Source organism: Poecilia reticulata, chromosome 5, assembly GCF_904066995.2.
Source record: "Poecilia reticulata chromosome 5, P_reticulata-male-v2, whole genome shotgun sequence".
Classification (NCBI taxonomy): Eukaryota; Metazoa; Chordata; class Actinopteri; order Cyprinodontiformes; family Poeciliidae; genus Poecilia; species Poecilia reticulata.
This window is the reverse complement of record NC_088834.1, coordinates 1,896,216-1,918,013: the sequence shown is the minus strand read 5'-3', so window position 1 is coordinate 1,918,013 and position 21,798 is coordinate 1,896,216. Positions and strand designations below refer to the sequence as shown.

At 38.1% G+C, this 21,798-nt stretch overlaps 1 protein-coding gene across 2 annotated transcripts; it reads right to left on the bottom strand.

Moving 5' to 3' along the window:
• Window positions 1-1,835: 1,835 nt before the first annotated feature.
• Window positions 1,836-20,853, bottom strand: LOC103464295 (protein-glutamine gamma-glutamyltransferase E-like). Of its 2 annotated transcripts, none has more exons than XM_008408287.3 (15): window positions 20,736-20,853; window positions 9,650-9,820; window positions 8,542-8,796; window positions 7,647-7,765; window positions 7,215-7,343; window positions 6,304-6,481; window positions 5,567-5,702; window positions 5,338-5,447; window positions 5,094-5,209; window positions 4,889-5,015; window positions 3,885-4,060; window positions 3,619-3,793; window positions 3,357-3,520; window positions 2,516-2,649; window positions 1,836-2,316 (listed from the first exon to the last, which is right to left on the bottom strand). In XM_008408287.3, the coding sequence occupies exons 2-15, from the start codon at window positions 9,663-9,665 to the stop codon at window positions 2,169-2,171; spliced, it is 1,983 nt and encodes a 660-aa protein (XP_008406509.2). In that variant the 5' UTR covers window positions 9,666-9,820; window positions 20,736-20,853; the 3' UTR covers window positions 1,836-2,168. The 2 variants fall into 2 exon arrangements, with proteins under 2 accessions (XP_008406509.2, XP_008406508.2); XM_008408286.3 differs by lacking the exon at window positions 20,736-20,853 and adding an exon at window positions 14,898-15,016.
• Between the last annotated feature and the right edge of the window lie 945 nt (window positions 20,854-21,798).

The following is a 21,798-nucleotide window of genomic DNA, read 5'->3' as shown; positions in this document are numbered from 1 at the left end:
CCCTCTAGCGGCCGATCGCTGTTTTGACGTTCCACTTGTTTCCCTTATAGATATTTACGTAATTAATACTGTAATGCGTAAATTTAATAACTAATTTAAATGTTTCAGTAATGAATTAAATTTAAATCGGTATTTTGATTAAGATTTATTGTCGTACGTAACTGTTTCAATAGTTTTTTAAAATTTAAATGTATTAAATCCCAGTTCCTTTGCTGCGATCCATAATAAAATAATTTTAAAATACACCAAAATGGATTACCTTGGTTGTAGTAGTTAATCCCTCACTCCCAACTGAGAATTTTACATTTGACTGAAAATATAACATAAAAATAATGAATAATGAATCATTTCTAAGCTGCAGTTATTTAATTGTGTGAATGATAAATTATTTCAATTATCAATATAAGTATGTTTGTGTTTTTAGTTTTATTTGTAATTAGATATTTAGCAATTTATGTATAGATAACTGACTTTCTTTACGTCTACATCCTGAAAAAACCCCTCCATGCTGTTTTTTTTAAATTAGTTTATTCAATTATTATGAGTAGTAGTGGTAGTAGTAGTAGCAATAGTACTTGGTATTAATCAAAAGCACATGGACACATAAAATCACCGAAACCATTTTATTTAAGAAAGCAAAAATAAAACATCCACAGTGACTGATTTATAATCAATGGTACTGATCTTTTTGGATCTTACAGCTGCAAATAGCAAAACATTTAACTGGGTTAAATGGCTTTGGTGAATTATTTTTACTATGAAATTGGCACATTTTATTCTGATTTCACCAATCAAAGGAAAAACACACAAAACGTTTAAACTCAAATGAAAACTGAAAGCCTTTTTTTCAAACAAGGAACATCATTTTCTAATTTTTTTCTTCTTTTTTTAATACCATCACATGTTGAGACGTTATATTTAATGTGTCCCATTTTGTGGACAGCCGTGAACGCATCATCAGACGGAGCGCAGCAGTTGGTCGGTTTCTATTTCAGGGAAACGCCGTTTCTGGCTCTGGGACGCGAATAAATGTTCAACGAGAAACTGACTTAAAAATAAATATTGCTTCTGTTGAAAAACTTAACTTTAATAACAGGAAACTGGTAAAAACTTTAACTCTTCTCCAAAAATGTAACTTCATCTCATGAGCAGATCCCTCTGTTTGTTTTTTGTTTGTTGTTTCCTTTTTCTTTTTGTTAAATATATCCTTCTTTATATGTAATTAAATATATTTATGACACTTTTTGTTATGAAAACTATAACTGAAAAGGTGCACAAAGTTTTATTTTACCAATGTATATTTCTTTAACTTTTGTCTCTCTAGACTTTGACATCAACATCCTGAATGTCTGTAATTATTTTATTATATTTTATTTGTCATTAACGTCCATATGTATGTTCATGTTATTTGTTTGAAATGAAGTTATATTTAAAAAACTCATGTTCAATGAGCAGGTCTTGTGTTATTTGAGTATTAACTTGAAAATTAGAAATAATATAATTTTTAAATTTAATTTTGTTCTCTCAGATGTTTGCAATACTGTTATTTAGGCACACTGGCTTAAAATACTCTTTTTGTCTTGTCACAATCAAAATATTAAGGCATTTACTGAGGGCAACTATTAACTTATTGGAATGAATAAAAAAGTAAAGAAAAAAGAGGAATAAATAGTGTGAATAATTAAATCCCAAGTGAAAAAATCATAGCAGACTCCAACTTAATTTGATTATTAAAGCTATTATGTCACAGAGTTACATGTCCTAACTAGAGTCTAGGTTTTTGTTATTTAATTAGACAAAAAGTTGCACAATTAAGTAATTGCAAATCGACAACATTTCATGTTTTGGAAATTTATTAATCAGGAATACATATTACAAAGAGAAATCCCTGAGACACAAAACACACAGAAGTACGAAACTACAGAAAAAAGTTTCTTTAGTTGCTGGAAAGCAGGACAGTTTGTGCTATTTCCTTTATAAATCCTTTCATTAAGACTCAAAGTAAAATCAAAACATCCTTAAATAAATTATTTATAGATTAGCAAGAAATTCTGCAACGTTTTAATTAACATATAATATCCCAGATTATGCAAAACCGTAAAACCTAAAACACATCTTCTGTCTTGATTTCAATCATCTCGTCGTAAAGCGAAGACGATGTGAGAAAGTCAAGGTTTAATGTTGACGATGCAGCTGGACTTGATGTCTTTGAAGGAATTGCAGCTGAAGTTGACCAGCAGACTCCGCTCTCCGGTTTTGTAGGGAACGAGGACGACTGCAACACGGAACCTGCAGTTTGGCCGCAGATTTGGAAGTCTGCAAGCAGCACGAAAGCAATTTAAAAAATAGTTTGGGCAAATACCAACACTTGATTTTACTGTTTCCCTCTCAGACTTTATTGCAGTGTAGAAAACCTTCAATTCAGCAGATTATATATATTTACAGTTTAAATGCCTAAAAACCATCATAGATAACATTTCTGCAATAATTTTGCAGGTCCGCCATGCATACTCACTTGGTTATTTCTTGCCCGATCATGAGTCCACTTCCAGACAGACTCATAGAGCAATCGCTCAAGGTTTCATCGATAGGATTCGTGAAAACCACTTCAGCAGTCAGCTCCTGGTTCACCTTGCTTCCCCCAGACACCTGCATCACAAACAGCCTTAATCCGCTAAAAAATAACTCTAAAAGAATCACATTTACCTTTTCAACCTAAAAACGTAGATTAATAACTCAATAAGAAAAGAAATTCAAAAAAATATAGTTTCCTCAAACTTATCAGTCCTGGTGAAAAGGCAAAAAGTACAAATATGCTTGAACCAGATCTGATCCAGTTTCATGTTAAGCCACTGCGCAGTTTCACACTGTAAAAAATAAAAACAGTGTATCTCCAGCGGTTTGCTAATTGCTGCTGGCTAGTCTGAAGGAGCTCTGAGGAGGAGCCTCATCTTGAAGCTCCTTCAAGATGAGGCTCATCCCTCGGGCCAGCCAGAGGGATGTTCCCCTCTGGCTGGCGTTAAAATGGGGAACATCCCAGAACATCCCAGAGGGATGTTCCCCTCTGGCTGGCCCGTGTACTTCATGGCCTGGACGCTGATGCTGACGGAAAACGTCCTGGTGGTGCTGGTGTCACTGCTCACTAGGTCCAACCAGGCGTTTGTGACAGCTGAACGGTTGCCATGGAGATCAAAGGATTTCTCAAACATGCGTAAAAGAATCAAGGCGACGCCCCAGGTTTGTTTTTGATCAGGGAAAAACATTAAAACACGACGGAAAGTTACATGATACTGCCCCTTTAATGGGTGGGGAAGAGGTGACTTTTAAAAAGTTACATTGGTAATTTCTGTACTTACAGTGATGGAGACTGGGGGGTTGGTGAGCACAACTCTTTCTGTTGCCAAGTACACGTTGTTCTCCTTCTGTAGGTCAGTGATTATTGCTGATATGCTCATGGTCCGGCTTTGTATCATGTACTTATGGTAGACTGAGAATGGGACCTTAATAGGGACAATCAGATCTAAAACAAACCAAAAAAAAACAAGCAAATTTGAGTTCATGATTGTCAGATTTCAATTTTAGGTCCAGGTTTTCAAAGAAAAACGAAAAGTGAAGGACCTTTCTTCGGCAGCAGCTTCTGCTCTGTGACCTCGGTCTGGATGTTCCCCTCTGGCTGGCCCGTGTACTTCATGGCCTGGACGCTGATGCTGACGGAAAACGTTCTGGTGGTGCTGGTGTCACTGCTCACAATCATCTTCAGGTTCACATCCTTCCCGTTCTCTGGCTTTGAGACCTTCATTGGGAATCAGAGGAAAGTGAAAATTCCCTCTCTTCCTCACAGAGGCAGACCAGGAAAGACGTCTGGCACTCTGGACGAAGGCTACCTCTTCAAATCGGATGAGCAGCTGTGGTTGAGAAGGATCAGGTGGAGGTGTGGTGCTCATCTCCAACCCTGAAGTCAAAATCCCCGAACCAGAACCGCCAGCATCCCGCCTCACCGTTGATCCATTTACGATTTTGTCGAGAGCATACGCAAAGACCTTTCTCTCCTCCACAGATCCTGTATCGGGTCAGTCAAAGAAGCTGTGTGAATAAACAAGTTTCATCACAGCATTTTAACGCTTTAACAGTTTCATGTCAGTTGATTTGAGTTTGTAAATATCAGGTTTCCTCCAGTGTTGTTTGATTTATTATTCTTTTCATACACCAGTAACACGGTGTATGAAAAATACACCATATTTACACCTGGAGCACGGTAATTCACCGTGTATTACGGTGTATTACTGTGTTACTGGTAATTATCTGTTCAAAATGATCATGGCGTTTGATTGTACATACATAACCTACAGAAAGACTTTCAGTTATTTAAGTTTTGTTGTTGATGTTTTATTTACTAAATTTCCTGTCATCTTTAAATAAATGTTTTACAAAAAGCTCTTGTAGCTAATAGGGCTGCACAGTGGCGCAGTTGGTAGAGCTGTTGCCTTGCAGCAAGAAGGTTCTGGGTTCGATTCCCGGCCCCGGTCTTTCTGCATGGAGTCTCCATGTTCTCCCTGTGCGTGGTGGGTTTTCTCCGGGTACTCCGGTTTCCTCCCACAGTCCAAAAACATGACTGTCAGGTTAATTGGCCTCTCTAAATTGCCCCTAGGTGTGAGTGTGTGTGTGCATGGTTGTGTGTCCTGTGTGTCTCTGTGTTGCCCTGCGACAGACTGGCAACCTGTCCAGGTGACCCCGCCTCTCGCCCGGAACATTAGCTGGCGAGGAACCAGCAACCCTCCCAAACCCACTAAGGGACAAGGGTGTAAAGAAAATGGATGGATCTTGTAGCTAATCAGAGCTCAGTTTGAAAACACAGAGCGCCCCCTGCTGTCCATGCAGGTGAGCCCACCTTCTCTGTGCTTGTAGGTGTTGGTGAGGTCCACCCTCTTGTACGAGCCAACCGCCTTGGTGGAGATGTTCTGTCCAACTGTCTCCGTGTCAGAAAAGATTTTCGTCCTGGATCCATCACTTCTCACCTGGCAAGGCCATCAAAAACCCATCATAAGCAATCGAGCTTTTATTTTCTAATGCTTCAGAGTTTACTCTATACTGACCAGCCAGTAAACGGAGTCGGCGTTGACCTCGGCGAAGACAAACGGGACGTCGTATTTAAGATCGACTTCTCCGTTCCGGATGGCGGTCACTGAGGCCGGGCCGCAGCAGAACAGACCTGCAGACACACAGGCAACAGATTATCAAGTTATTTTATCCAAACGTTCACCCCACTGGTTTAAGATGAGTACAAAACAACAAGTTGATGAGAATTAATAAAAGATGCCGAGGGAAGGCTTTCCGTACCTTCACTCCTTTCCTGTGGTGTTGGATCCACAACCTGCCAGCCATCATATTTCCCGTCTTTTGCCAGGTCTGGTCGTCTCATCCACCCCTCGACCCAGACATGGAAGTTCCTTAAGAAGAGAGCACAACATTCAGACTCTCAACAAACCTGCTAAAATAAAAACCAACAGACACTGAGAGGTCTTCAGACTCTGTGCATCTTTAGAGCAGTAAATACAGAGCCTCTCACCAGATGCTGTCTTTGGATTCCCGCTCCATCGCTCCGTTATTATCAAAGTAGTTGTCGATGGTCAGGTTCTTGTTGGTGTCGTGAGCCGATTGGAAGTTGCTGACAACACGGCAGGGAATCCCCAGCAGCCGCATCACTAAAACCACGCAGGAAAAATTCAGGAAAATGTTTTTTTTTCTCCACCTGGTTCGTCTTGATGCCTTTGTAGTGACTTTATTTTTGATTATTAAAGCTGCAGTATGTAACTTTTATAAAAAATATGTTCTTTTACACATTTGTTGAAATTGTCTCCATTTTTGTGACATTATGGTACGAGACAGATAATCTGACAAAAATGAGCTCCTCTACCTTCTCCCACTGCTAAATAGAAACAACCAATCAGATCCAGGAGGCGGGTCTTAGCGCTGTCAATCACAATCCCTTCATTTCTCTTTACTACGCTGCAGCTAGCGTGGCCTGTCAAGTTAGCATGGTGGTGGATAAACAGTCTTTCTGTAATGATGAGTTGTTTAGACGCCATTAGCACATTTGGCAGCGAGTACACAAGGTTGACTGACAGCGCTCTAAGCCCCTCCTCCTGGCTCTTATTGGTTGTTTTTGTACATTTCTTCAGGGGAGGAGAAGGTGATCCATCTTTTCACAGATTATCTCTGTGACAACATGTAAAAACCATATTGTTTATAATACTTATATACTTATATTTTCAGTGAATGTAGAAGCTGACAGTCAGACTTTACCAGAACACATGACGCCGGCGAACACCCAGCACTGCCCGTATCTGACGGAGCGGTAGTAGGAGTTGTACCACTGCTTCAGGATGGCGTAGCTGCCGCTCCAGTAGGTGGGCGGGAACCCGCCGCTGTAGTCGTTTCCCCAGTTTCCCATCACAACGCCGCCTTCATCAGAGCTGTTGATCTGAAGGAAAGTTAATCACACTTTCACTTCAGCAATACAAACGAATCCAAAGTTTTAGGTTTCTGCTCCGAAGGTAAGAAAAGGCTGTCATGGTTTACTGAAACTGACAAAATAACGAAATATGAAATTGAGTAAACATTTTTGTTAATTGAAATAAATGAAGACAGTAATTAATAGGAAATTACTGAAAATTACTATAGTTTTTATAGGAAAAACTATAAAAGCTGCTGCCTATCTCCAGCTAACGTTCCGGGCGAGAGGCGGGGTCACCTGGACAGGTCGCCAGTCTGTCACAGGGCAACACAGAGACACACAGGACAAACAACCATGCACACACACACTCTCACACCTAGGGGCAATTTGGAGAGACCAGTTAACCTGGCAGTTATGTTGTTGGACTGTGGGAGGAAACCGGAGTACCTGGAGAAAGCCCACCATGCACAGGGAGAACATGGAGACTCCATGCAGAAAGACCGGGAATCGAACCCAGAACCTTCTTGCTGCAAGACAACAGCTCTACCAGCTGCGCCACCGTGCAGTCCTTGGACTATAATGTGTGTTTATAAAACTAACTAAAGCATGCTGAGATATAAAATCCTTCATTTTTGTGTTATTAATCTATTTATTATTCTTTCAAACTTATCAGAATTTTTTTTTTCTCAACACACAAGCAGTTTACGTCAGCTGTCGGCAAATTACGGCACTTAAACCTGACGACGGGTTTGTGGCCTACCATGGCGCTGACCACCCGGCTGACGTAGATGGGGCTGCAGCGAGCAGAAACGTCATCAGCTGGATTAAGCCAGTATTTGACGTTGAGGTCGAGCATCTTCAGGCAGATCTTCACCATGCCCTGCTCAAACTGGACAAAAAGACAGAAATGGTAGATTACTGCTCTTAGTCTGCCGTTATTCCACAACTGTGAAATAAAATCTAAACACCAGGTGTCAGTAAAACTAAACAGTTTATTTTGAAACATCCAAACACAACTATGTCCTTCACTTAAATAAGGTGAACTGAAGTTTTCTGATAAAGCCAATTATTTATTATTTATTGATAATCCAATAAACATTCTCTTTTGTAAAATTAAACATTTAGTCTCATCTTGAAGGAGTTCAGTAAAAACACATTAAGTTTTTATTACATTTATGAGTTTGGTTTGTACCTGCCCAAAGTCCCAGAACATTGGAGAGATGTAATCTCCGCCTCCTCTGTAGATGATTCCCTGTTCGTTCAGCACATACTCCCGCCTCTCCTCCTCCTTGGGCAGAAACACCCAGTCATCTGCAGAGGAAGCCAAATGACACAGAAACTGGTCAATCAGCTCAAAACAACACAGAAAAACTGTTTGAGGGGAGATATATCAGCGTTTAGAGGGGTTATATAGAGTATTTATGAGTAGTAAGCAACTAAATTCGGAAAATCAGGGAGAAATTCTTGTGGAGGATATTTAGATCTACGTTGAAATTGAGTTGTTTTATATCTGGACCAGGTCTGAATATTTAAAAGATAATAATTTACTGTCCAGACATAAATGCAGATATTTTATTGGATATTTTAATATAAAACGGTCTGGAAAAAGTAAAGAATAAAATCAGAGAACTGATCATTTTGTAGTGGTCTCAAACTTTTCCAGAGCTGTATATATATATGTGTGTGTGTGTGTGTGTGTGTGTGTGTGTATCTTAGTATCTTAGGTTGGGGAAATGCAATAAATGTTGTTTTTATATTTTATACAAAATAAAGCTTTTTGGTTATGATGATGAAATATGCCATTTATTAAGTACAAACAAATTTAAAAAGTAATTATTGGGCCAAAATGGTTTCTTTTGTCTATTGAAACACGTTCAACACTTAATTTAAAGCAAAATAAAATCAAATTTTTTAAATAATTGCTTATCTTATCAGGTGAGTGTGTGTTAAATGGGCTAAGTGACCTGAAAAAGTTTGAGAAACACTGAACTAGAGTTAATTTAGAAACTTCTGAAAAGCTCACTACATCCCCTCACACTCAAAAACAAACAGAAAGAAATGAAAAGACAAATAACCCACAAACTCACCAGAACTCCACGGGTTGAAGAGGACAGAGAAGTTTGCCAAAACCTTTTCCTTGTCCTTGAAGCTGGCAGACAGAGTGTATTCGCCGATGGGAGCATCAGCTGGCGGTGAAACAATCAGAACCAGGACTCCGGTTTCAGGAGAAGAGCCCCGTTGAAGCTCTGCCTTCCACACCGCCTTGGCTGAAGCCGAATGCAGCGACCGGCCCGGGACGCCGAAGCGAGACTTCGTCCCCAGATCCTCCGATGGATCTTTTCCTGCAAACAGACGCAACTGTAGGAGTTAGACAACAATCCTCTGGATGCAAGTACGAGTTCAGTTTTATACAATAAATATATGAAACTTTATAAAATAGAGATTAATTTATAGGCCCCATGCAAATAAAAATAGCTATTAAAGGTGCAGGATGTAACTTTAATGAAAAAAAAATATGTTTATTATATATTTGTTAAACTGCCTCCATGCTGTGACAGTTAATATGATGAGAAAGATAATCTGTGAAAGGTTTGCACCAAAAACAACCAATCAGAGCCAGAAGGTGGACCTTAATGCTGTCAATCGTGCTCATGTACTCGCTCCTAAATGTGCTAAAAGCGGAGAAACAACTTATCATCACAGGAAAGCTGTTCATCGTCTGCGGCTATGCTAATTCACAACTGAATCTTGCTAACAGGAAAAGTTGTAGTAGCAGGGAGCATGAGGAGGAAAGAGCAGCACCACCCAGATTATGATTGACAGCGCTAAGACCTTCCTCCTGGCTCTGACTGGTTGTTTCCAGTTAACACTGGACTTCAACATGTTTTATTTAAAAAAATTTATATAAAATAATGTGGATAAATATCAACACAAAGGCACTAAAAGGTTTTTTATATATCAAACTAAAAGGTTTAACTGATGTTTGGATGGAACTGGAAGACATTTTACAAAACAACAAATAAAATTAATTATGAAGTCTCTGTAAACAAAACATCCAGTTTTTGGTAGAAAGAGAATAACGGTAAATCATGCAAATGGGAATTATTGAGCCTCTTTTAATCTATCATGTGATTAATTGATTTATCACTTATTGCAACAGGCCTAGATACAAACAATGAATTTAAAGGCACCAACCTGTCACCACGGTCATTATGAGCTGGTCAAAGCCCAGGTTGAAAGGTTGAGACAGTTTGAGGGTGAGTTTGAAGGCTTGGCCTCGTCGGACGATCAGCTCCGTCACGGAGATCTCACTGGTGTGATGCTCATTGTTGTTGGTGTCACTGTGGAGGTCCACTAATCTAAAAACTACAAAAACAGGACAGGACAAACAAAAAATAAAGAAGAATCATAACATTGATCAGATAGAAACTAGATTTTAACATACAGAGCAACAACATAGAGACGGTTACAAAGTCAGCCTTCTATCACCTGAAGAACATTTCCAGGATTAGAGGAGTAATGTCTCAGCAAGACATAAAGAAACTCATCCAGGCGTTTCTCTTTAGTCACATTCTGACTAAAACCAGGAAGATAGAGCACATCACCAGTTCTACATCACCAGTTCTACAGTTCTTCACTGAGAGAACAGGATTTAAACTACTGCTGGTAGTTTATAAATCACTGATGGGTTTAAAGATCTGCTGCTGCTGGATCAACCTTCCAGACCTCTCGGGTTCTGGTTCTGTTCTGCATCCAGAACTAAACCCAAACCTGGAGGAGGAGCATTCAGCAGCGTATTAATCGAAAATAATTGCTTTTATAATACTTTGATTGTTTTGAACTTGCTTATATGGTTTAGTTTGTTTTACTTTTGTGTAACCCGGTCGTAATGGGTTCCAGATTTCCCTCTTACATATCAGATCTGGATTTTTGTGAAGTTTCACCTGGTCAAATAAAGAAAAGACAGAAAGAAAAGCTTCTATGCACCACAAATCTGGATCAAATTTCCATAAAACTGCAAAACGGCTGAAATACTGAGTTCCTAGACCACATGTGTCAAACTCAAGGAAAGGTAAATCTGGCCCACCATAGCTTTTCCAGTGGTCCTCAAGACTCTAAATTACATCAGTAAGTTCATCCAGTTTGTCACAGATCTGCAAAAGTCACACAAAATCAACAAATCTGCAAATTTTTTATGATTTTACTGCACATGTTCTCAAAACTGGTCAAAAATAATGGGGTTAAGCGACTGCTGAATCAGCATTACTTGATGTCAAGTTAATACTCTGTAATCGATACGGCGAGTAACAAAAAATCTCATTTAACATCATACATGAGCACAAATATCGAATTCCTTACAAATATTTCACAATTGGCACCACAAAATGTATAATTTTGATTGCAAAACGTACAGTACAGTAAAGCAATCACAAAATCCCGGAGGAACAGCTAGTTATTGTTGTTGTGTTGTTTTAACAGTTTAATTGGTTTTGTTAATGTATTCTGGCCCTACAAGATGATTCAGATTATTTTTAAAGCGTTATGATTTATGTAGTTCATGCTATTGAGTAATTAACGAGGTCAAAGTGCTTCTCGCGGTTCTGAGCCTGATTGTTCTGAAAACCAATCCTGCCGGTTCCGGGCAGCTGGATGCAGACGGGGCGTGGTGAGTGTTGAACTCTGTTACTAACTATCTGTCAAAAGTCTGCTGACATACACTGACAGCAGAAACTGGGTGTGTTGGTTGCTTAATTTACTCATCCCAGCCTGTGTGTGAACGGGGCATGCCAAAACAGGAGAGTACAATGAAACACACCCTTTCTGCAGAAACACCCTCAAGAGTTGTGCAAACACTCCAGAAATCCACAAACCTCATGCAAAGAAAGTTGGATAAAGAACTGTAAGTAAATAAATCCAATCACAAAAACAGATTGAGCAACATCTGAACGTGGATTTTGCCCCAGAAAAGAACAACGAAGAGAAAGTTTGGGTTAAATGAATCAATAATTACTTGTTAATTATTGTGTGACTATGAATGAGTGAGTAACGAAAGTGAGCTACAGGTAAGCATATCATATTATAGTATTAAGGTTGTGATTCCAGTCCCAATTAATTTACCGTTTCTGGCTTTTTAAAAAAGAGCAACACCTACACAGGTAACCGATTCTCCGGAGAACTAAATGTTTTTATTTAGTTAGAAAATTCTGGCTAAAATGCAACCAAATAAACATCCAAAAACTGTTGCAGCTGCTGGATGTTGTGAAGCAGATTCCCTCATTAAACGCAGGTAAGAATCTCTTCAGAAGCATGAACCTCCAGGCGTGTGTTAACAGGAAGCTCAGAGGAAATGTCAACAGCCACAAGCCGAGAAAAGAAACAGCTTCTCCCTAATTATCTGGCACAGATTGTTTTACAAGCAGTTTTAATGATGACAAGTTCACTGTGTGGTCAAGTTGTGTAAGAAAAAAAAAAACATTCTTTGGAGATTTCAAGTCGACAGCAGGAGAGGTATGAAAATATTTTTTACAATTTTCTCCAAAATCTGCCCGTCTAGCTGTCTGCCTGAACCTTTAGGGCAGGGGTGTCAAACTCCAGTCCTCGAGGGCCGGTGTCCTGCAACTTTTAGATGTGCCTCTGCTGCACCACACCTGAATAGAATAATTAGGTCATTAGCAAGGCTCTGGAGAACTTACCTACACAAGAAGGAGGTAATTAAGCCATTTGATTCAGGTGTTTTGTACCTGTGGCACATCTAAAAACTGCAGGACAGCGGCCCTTCAGGACTGGAGTTTGACACCCCTGCTTTAGGGAAATATTCTCTTCTCCAGAACAGCCTGGATTAGAAATGTTGGACCTTAACAGCTAAATGTTTGGAGAAAGTCAAACACAACTCACCAAACCATCAGGCTTTTTCTTGTTTATCTGTTTGTATTTGTCCTGGTGTCGTGTTTTTATTTTCTATTTGTTTAAATTAGATTTCTGCTTCAGTTAGTCTTATTTAATTCTCATCCCTGGTCTCATTTGGTTTTCTTTTCACTTGTGTTGAACAGGGTCTGTTATCTTCCAGATCAAACCTAAGGACCGGGGGCCAAACATGGCCCACCGTAGCTTTCTGTGTGGCCCTCAAGGCTCCAGATGCTAAATTATGTCAATCCATTTTCTGTGATTCTGTAAATTCACGTAAAATCAACAGATTCCCACATTTTTCCCCGCTAATGCATAACCGTAAGTTTATTGTACATTTTAACTCCCACCTTATGGAAGTATTTTGTACTTTTACGACACCGATGCCTGAGCCTTACTTGATGTCAAGTTAATGTAATACATAAAAGTAAATATTGTAAAAGTCCTTAAAAATATTTATAAATTAGCGCCACAAAAGTAGTGATTTTATTTGCAAAAAAAAAATAAAATCACTAAATTAATTGTGGCATCCTGGAGGGATTGGATAATGTGAAAAGATGTTTCATTTTATGAAGTGATATTTATTAATATTTTAACAGTTTGTTAATGGGTTTTATCAATACTTTAGAACATTCCTGATCTTGATTTGGCCCAAAATGAAGAAGAGTTTGACGCGGCTCTTCTGGATGTCTGGTTTTATTTCTCGTTTGCATCATTTATTCCTTTAGTCCATCCTGTTAGCTCATGTTTTTCACCTGGTACCTGATTAGTTTCCGCCTCACCTGTCTCACATTCCATTTAAGTAGTTTGGTGAACTCATGTCAAGTTTAAATAAATCTTCACGGTGCCACGTCGCCGTTCACATCTTGGCTTTTCCTTTCCTCGACCTTCACCAAACCAGACACTGAACACGGCAGCAGATTCACTGTTTGAACTGCTCAATAACTCTGGATAAAGTTATTTTCTTTAATCGTAAATAAACACAGCTGAGAGAAAAATGAAAATATTTGTCTGTTTATAGATTAATAAAATTAATCTCCAGGTTATTCCCTTAGCAGGTGAATCGCTTGCTGGATTAATGTTTGACAATCTGTTTTTATATTCTACAAATCAACACTGTATCAAACTCAAATTACAACATAAAAATGTTTGTAAAAGCCACTAAGTTGCTGTTTTATTTTGACAAAGTTGCCTGGAAAGTTTAATGTTACATTTCCAAGGTGTGTTCTGTTGTTCTTGGCGGCCAGAAACACCCGTCTGCCTGAAAGCTCCTCTACATTCATCTGTAAAGCTCAAGCAATTAAATAAACACATTCAGAGTTACTCAAATGGCAAAAGAACAAATAAATAATAATTGTTCACAGTCAGACTCATCTCAGTCTAATAGGCGCCCTGCTGAGCTGTGAACCTCTGCAAAGATAATCATTTTCTCCGCTGCTTGGTCTGCTCTGCCATACTTCTGTTCTCATTCATCGATTTAGATGTTTAATAGCTTCTCCTATTCATAATCATCTATAATTTTAAAATGTAGTGTTTTTTTTAGTTCAAGGATCCACATGGAATCCAGTGATGTAATGTAAAATTTGAAATATTTTAGATTTAAAAAAAAAAAAGATGAAGTCTGTTTTTCTGCTAAGCTGCCCTGGGGGAAGTTTGCTTTTATTTATATTAATAAAGAAAGCTGGATGGATTTTGTAAACTTGGGTTGTTATTATCATCACAAAATTTTAAATAGCTAAATATCACAAAAAAGCAAAAATTCAGTTTTCTCATGAGCCAAAATCAATTTACAGAATATATAAGCAACAAAATAGAAGGTGTAGAAAAAAACCAAGGATGGGACATTGCATGGTCCGATTTATTATATCACCTATTTTTATGTAAAAAAATATATACAAAAACATTTGTTTTTTTAATCTTTATAATTCCGCTAAGTTCAGGAAGAGAATGGAGATAAATGTTGTTTATTATGTCTCCATAGGCTTGGATAGAATCGCACAAACGTTTTGAAAAAAAAAAAAAGCTGTTTTAAAAAATGTAAAAAGTTCTGATTTATTCACCAGACTTGTCTTAGCAGCTGGGATGTAACAAGGAGAGGATTTTGGTGTAGAAAAAGGGAAAAAAAGGAAAATATGGTATTCTTGTAAATGTTGCCATGCATCCAAGTCCGACACACTACAAACTGACCAAACTAAGCTTTAAGAAACAGAAATGGTCTTTTAATGCCGTGAGGCCTCCCACATTAAAGCCTGAAGTCATAAAGCTCTTGAAGTGTCTTAATAGCAGCCATTTTTCTTTTAAATCTTGATCCATTCATTCTGGGCGCAGCCTTTATATTTTTAAGGATTATGTCCACCTGAGACAAGTTTGAGCATGTTCAATTTTTATTGTTGCTTTTCAATAACAGCTTTGTTCGGTGGAACTGCAACCAAAATGTCTCCAGAGTTTTAAAATCTCCAACGAAAAGATTTACATGCCTTAAACTTTACATAGCTTTAGTCTGTGTTCAAAAACAAATACTGGAGTTTTCGTACTGCACCTGAGCTGTAGTCAGTGGGCCAGGTGAGACTCATGGCTGCTCCTGTCGTGTTTCTCCTCCTGAGATGATGAGCTGAAAGCGGTCTGGTTGTCACCAAGCGTGTTCTGCCTGATAACTCTGCAGACGCTGCTTTTAAAGTCCTTGTCACGCCCAGCCACATGCCATTTCTTTGAGAAATGGATGGTGCAACCCAGTCATGCATTCCGTGGAAATTATCCCTTTTTTCCAAGTATAACAACTGTATTAAAGATTTGCTGCTACCCTAAGTTACCAAATATCATTTTTCTGGTCAACAGCACGATTGTGCCCTTTACATGACTCTGACTGGGGTTGACACATTAAGCAATAACAGCAAATATTAAACAATGAGCTCTAAAGATTTATTACAGCGTTTTTTTGTTTGCTGGGTAAAATTGGTTTCTTGGTTCTCACAGTCGGTCGGATAAAATCCTCGACAAGATGACAACCAGGAAAACAAGGGATGCAAATAGAGATGTTCTTTCAAGTCTTACTGTGATGCATCAAACATAAAATTAATCAGAAATAAAACTGAAATGTTATTTCACGCATAGTCAAAGCTCATAAAGCTGCAAAAGTTTCATAATGTTTAATCTTTTCTCATTTTGCTATCTTAGAAAATGTAGTGAATTATATTGTGATGTTATGATTCTGCACAGTGAATTTAGGCTTCAATCATCTAACAGCCAAAAACTTGGATTAACAGATGGAATAAATACTCAGGTCATTATTCAGCTAAGTTTAAAAAGTGGTTATCTAGAAGTCCTTCGGTGGTTTAGTTTGTTTTTAACTGATTTTTTTGGAAAGACGCTGGAGTTTTTTAGGAGTTTTGTTCTGTCTGCATACGGTGATTAAACCCAATTAATCTCATTATAAATAGAACTGCTCTGTGAAGATCAGCTCTATTTAAAATGAGATTTATACGTAAAACCTTTTATCACGTTTGCCTCTGCAAAGGTTCTGCTTTAACTAGCTACATTTTCTCAATTACATTTACTTGAGTAACGTTTTTTAAAAAGTACTTTTAGGAGTTTTTTTACTACACTGTACTTTTTACTTTTACTCGGGTAATTTTATTATTAAGTTGTATAATTTCTGGATTTTCTACTCGCTGAATGAAAAACGAACATGAAACATGTTTTAAATAAAAATTCAACAGACACAGACACACCTGCAGTTTCTGTAAAATATTTTTTTTTATTGAAAGTAACCGATTTGGGGGAATATTTTTTTGTTACTTATATGAATTATTGTCATTTTCGTCCATAAAATACCAACATTTCCATTTAACTTTATATTTTGGTCTGTCTGATTATGCATTTTTTTTATTAAATAATTGTTAATTACTTCTTTATTTTACTTGAAGCAGTGCTACTCTTACCCGAGTATAATTTTTGGTCCACTTCTGGTTATGTTGGAGAACATTATGCATCACAAACAGAAGCTCTCCAATGAACAAAGTTTGTTATCTAACCAAACGTCGTGGCAGAAATGGATTTTCTCCGTCTGGTTTCTACATTCAGCCAGATAAGGTGAGGAGCTCCATCATTCCAGAATAAAGTTAATCAGTTAGAGGTGCTTCAAACGTCTGACTGGAACCTTTCCTGGACGTGTTTGGTTGGATGTAAAGGGGAAATGTGATGAGTGATGTGAGAAAATGTGTCAGTTCACTTACAGTGAGTCAAACCCATTAGCCGATGCCTGATTTTGTGAGAGCGCGGGGTTTTTTTTCTTCCTCTAATTTCTGACAAGCAGTTGAGGGAAGCTGAAATTGGGTGGAGTCACATTTTGAGAGTGTTTTCTTTTCGCTCAAAAATGTATTAGTCAAAAAGTGACTGTCTTGATTATAGCCCTTGGTGTGGACTAAGAGGGAAAGAATGGCATCTTCAGAACAATCAAGACGTAAGTACTTACATTCCTGTTCTGCCTAATTATAATCCATCCTATTTGTTTTCACAGTCTGTTGGTAGTGTGTGGCTACTAACAGACTAAATGTAAATATGTTGCAATCTTAATGAATTCAAGAAAAATAATTACATTTATTGTGGAATTGTAGTTAATTTAAATAACTGATATTTCTTTTCAGGCCAATTTTTCATTTTTCTGAAAATTAGAGCTGTTGTCCCGGAGATCAACTGAGAAGAAGTAATTTTTTATTAAATAAAAATGTTTCACAATCTTCTGAGCAGTAATTGTAAATGTAGATATTTGCTCACTCAGATGAGCGTGTAGTTGAGAAGCGGAAAAGAAATGGGTGTGATTGCTCGTATACAAGCTGTGAAATAAGAAGCAGTTAAATGGGAGTGGCTGAGGTGCGGCAATTTCCCCCCAAACTTTCATTATTCCATCATACCACCTCCACATGAACATGTTCTCACACAAGAAAACGAACCGTGATCATACCAGGAAACATACCACAGAGGCAACTAAGGAAAACAGACACACATGTTTGCGTGACTATCTTTGTGGGGACTTTCCATTGACTTCCATTCATTTAAACCTAAACCTAACCCTAAGCCTAACCCTAACTAACCCTAACCGAAACTCAATTGGTTAGTCCTAAATCTGACCCCTGACCCAAAAACAGTGTTTCCCCTTGTGGGGACGAGGCTTCGGTCCCACAAGGAACAGTGGGTCCCCACAAAGTAGTATATGTCAGGAAGATGGTCCCCACAAAGTATTACAAACAAATGCACACGGACACACACACACACACACACACACACACACTAGTTTGTATTTCTGCCCATATTAGGTCTTTGAACTGTCGTCCATCCAAAACTTATGTATTTTCCACAGTTTTGCTGCCCTTTTATAGCAAATCAAGTATAATCTTCAGTTATTATAAAAATGCTGTATTATATATCAATCAATCAATCAAATTGTATTTGTATAGCACATTTCAGCAGCAAGGCATTTCAAAGTGCTTCACATAATTAAAATAAAAACAGCATGTGACATTGAATAAACAGTGAAAGAGAAAGAGATAAAAAAAAAAGATAAAAAACATTAAAACCCCTTTAGGACTTCAGTTAAATGTCGTTTAACTGGGACTCTAACCCTCAGGGACTTTAGTCAAAAACACCGTTTGACAAGGACTCCAACCTCTAGGCTTTTAGTTGAAACGCCGTCAACTGGGACTCTAAACCCCGTAGAACTTTAGTTAAACGTCGTTTAACTGGGACGTTTTCCGGGGGGCTTTAGATCATTAAAACGTAGAAAAGAAATAGAAAGAAATTAAAAACATTAAAGACATAAAAACATGGAAGACATCAAAACCCGCACTCTAACCCTAATTTAGCCATAAGCAACTCTAAACAGGTGGGTTTTAAGTTGAGATTTAAAGGCTCTCAGTGTTTCAGCTGTTTTACAGTTTTCTGGAAGTTTGTTCCAGATCTGTGGTGCATAGAAGCTGAATGCTGCTTCTCCTCGTTTGGTTCTGGTTCTGGGGATGCAGAACAGACCAGAAGATCTGAGGGGTCTAGACGGTTGGTACAACAATAACAGATCTTTAAGGTATTGTGGTGCTAAATCACGTTCAGAGATTTATAAACTAACATCAGTATTTTAAATATATCAAACATGACTTAAAAGAAATTTGACTTTGTGAATGCTAAGGCTAGTTAGCATAGCTACAGATGACGATGGATAAACGGTTATTTATTTCTCCACCATTAGCACATTTAGCAGCACATACATAAGGATTGATGACAGCACTAAGACCCATGTTCTGGCTCTGATTGGTTGTTTTTGGTCGATGCATTTCTTCAGATGACAATATCAGCTCAGATCCTTTCACAGATCATCTGTCTCATAATATACCGTCAGCACATGGTATCAATTTTAATAAATACTTAAAAAAACAATTTTTTTTTAAATGTTAACCTTCATTATAATATTTTAGTGACATATGGTCTTTTGAAAGACCATATGTCTTGATGATAACATATGGTCATCTTCCTGATGATAGGAAGCTCCTTCCTATCATCAGGAAGGAGCTTCCTGATGATACATTAAATTAAATGATGCAAATCTGAGCAGGAAACGAATTAAAACAATCAAAACTTTCACCCTCAAGGACCAGAACTGGCCAGTCTTATAACAGACTGACATTAGTGTGATTTTAAGGCTTACAGATAGATTTGGTAACGCCTGCTATTGTAAAGTAACATTTTGGAGATGACTCAAGTTATCGGATTTTCACTCTGGAACGAATTACTTCCTCAACACCATTTTGGAGAAGCAGAAGACAAAGGAAAGATGGATGAAGATGATTCAGTTACAAAGGTGCATTAAATCCCTTCAGTGAGATAAACAACTAAAATTAGAGCAGCACAACTTGTCACACTATTATTCCATCTCATTGTTTTCAGACCCCTTTCAAACACTTTTCACAGATTGTAAAACACTTTCACTGACAGGAATAGTTTAAAAAACGAACTTCTTGATGCAAAAAATGGCAGGGAAGTCTTAAAAACAGAGTTTTCTCTTCGGTCATAGGTTCTTTTCAGCAAGTCATGCCTGAATACATAACAAAAAGACAAAATTCAAACATTTAACAAAAGTTCAGCTGTGAAATAACTGGGCGAACAAACCTTACTGCTCTAAGAGCCGTTTTTGGCCTCAGTTCAGATAAAGAAAATTTGTTCAGAGTAATAAAAACTACAAGAATTAAATTATTATTTTGACAATATCTAATCAAGGATATTAATTTTGTTTAAAACTAAAGAATGATTCTATTCTTGCTTATAATAAAAAAAGAAAAATCAATATATTTTCTTCAATGTAACAAATTTTTTTTAGAAAAACGTGAAACCAAGAGATTTGCATGTGCTACATGAGAATGATGAGCAAAAACTAGTTAATCTATCATTTATCTTGTTTATATTTTAAAACATTACTCCAGTTTTCAGCATTGTGGGTTTGAAGAGGGTCTGAAGAGGCAAATGCAGCTCCGGAGTCGCATGTTTTATTGGTTTCCATCTATTCATATGCTCTGTTTTATCTGTTTACACAGGTAAATTTAATGTTATTTTGTAAAAAATAAAAATAAAAACATGATCTTCCTGTCCTTGTAGAGCATTTTGAATGATCTTGCCATTTTTTACTAAACGTAAGAGAAAGTCTGCAGTGGGTGTAGCTATCACCCGTTTCTTTACCTGTGACCAACAAGTGAGAAAGTTATGACCTGCATATTTTATACCTTATTAATAAGGATTATGGCTCTTTAATGACAGGCAGTCTGGGGCGTTGTCCACCTGCTCTGCCTCCCCTTCAAACACTGAACAAAAATATAAACGTTTGTTTTTAGTCCCATTTTTCATGAGCTGAACTCAAAGATCTGACTTTTCAGCTATCTTTCATTGTGGCACACCTGTGCAATAATCATGCTATCTAATCAGCATTTTGATATGCCACACAGTGAGGTGGAAAGGCAATCACAGATTTAGACAGATTTGTGAACAATACTTCAGAGAAATTATGATTTTGTTTATATAAAAATGTTTAGATATTCGAGTTGAGCTCATAAAAAATGGGAGCAAAAACAAAAGTTGCATGTGAAGTCAATTCAGAAGAGGAAGGGAAGAAAAAAGAAAGAAAGAAAGTGAGAAGAAGGAGGAAAAAAGGACAAAGAATAAATTAAAGTCATGATTCACTGGGTGTAAAGAATGTAAAATCATAAGAAAACATGGTGGAACAGTGATTGTATCACACAGACCATAAAGAGGGACGGACAATGACGGGACAATTGGAAGCGTCAGACGGTAAAGCAAAACGTTTGGTGTCACTTTTGAACGGTGATCTGCTCGTGTGTCGGACCTGTGAGGAGCCGGATTCATCTAGATCAGCGGTTCTTAACCTGGGATCGATCGAACCCCAGGGGTTCGGTGAGTCGGTCTCAGGGGTTCGGCGGAGCCTCTGCCGCGGAGGTAAAGACACACTTGTGTAAAGTCGTGATGACGCGCCACTTTGCCATCTCTAGTTAAAAGGGATATAAAGTTGTAATTCCTATGTTATCAATTTTCTACTGTCAAGTCTACAACCGCAACTTAACCTTCTAATCATAACATTTGATAAATATTCATAGGAGAAATGTGAAGTTAATGAGCTACGATTAGGGCTGTTGTAAACGATTATTTTAGTAATCGAGTAATCTATAGATTTTTCTAACGATTAATCGAGTAATCGGATAAAAACAATTATGAAATAAAATATTGGTAAATCTTCCATAACACCAGTGTTACTATCGGATATCAACATCAGTCTATTTTTTCCACATTTGAGCTTCCCTACCAGTTACTTTTGGGGGAGAAACACGGGATGTTTACGGCTCCTCTGTTCAGAAACTCATCTACCCGCCATGTTCCGCCTCCCGTTTGTTCAGACCGGGATGATATAAGTTTATTGTGCGGTTCGGTCCGTAAAGCTGCTCTTACCCTGTAAGCATCAACCCTCAGCCGCCCGCCGTGTTCAGTCTCTCCGCTCACCTGTATAAATCCTCCTCAGCTTCTTCCCGCCGTTCAACCAGCAGCTCCGGAGCAGAAAGGCTGCCGGACTCCCGGCATCGCGCCGGTCATTTTAAGGATGTTTATTGGTCCCATAAAAACGATGAAAACCCGGAATTATCACCAATCAGTAAAATCCCCGCCGGCCGAACTTGAAGATTGGACGTTATGCCGCTAACACGTAGCTTCCGTCAACAACTCAGAGGCGGAAGTCAGAGCTCCGCGCAACGCAAATAATGTTCCGGCTGAAACACGGCGCGCTAAATGATAAAACATAAATTAACGAAGCTTCGAGGCAGGTCAATTTTCTTCGAGGAATTTTAATAATCGAGGTACTCGAATCACTCGAGGAATCGTTTCAGCCATAGCTAAGATAG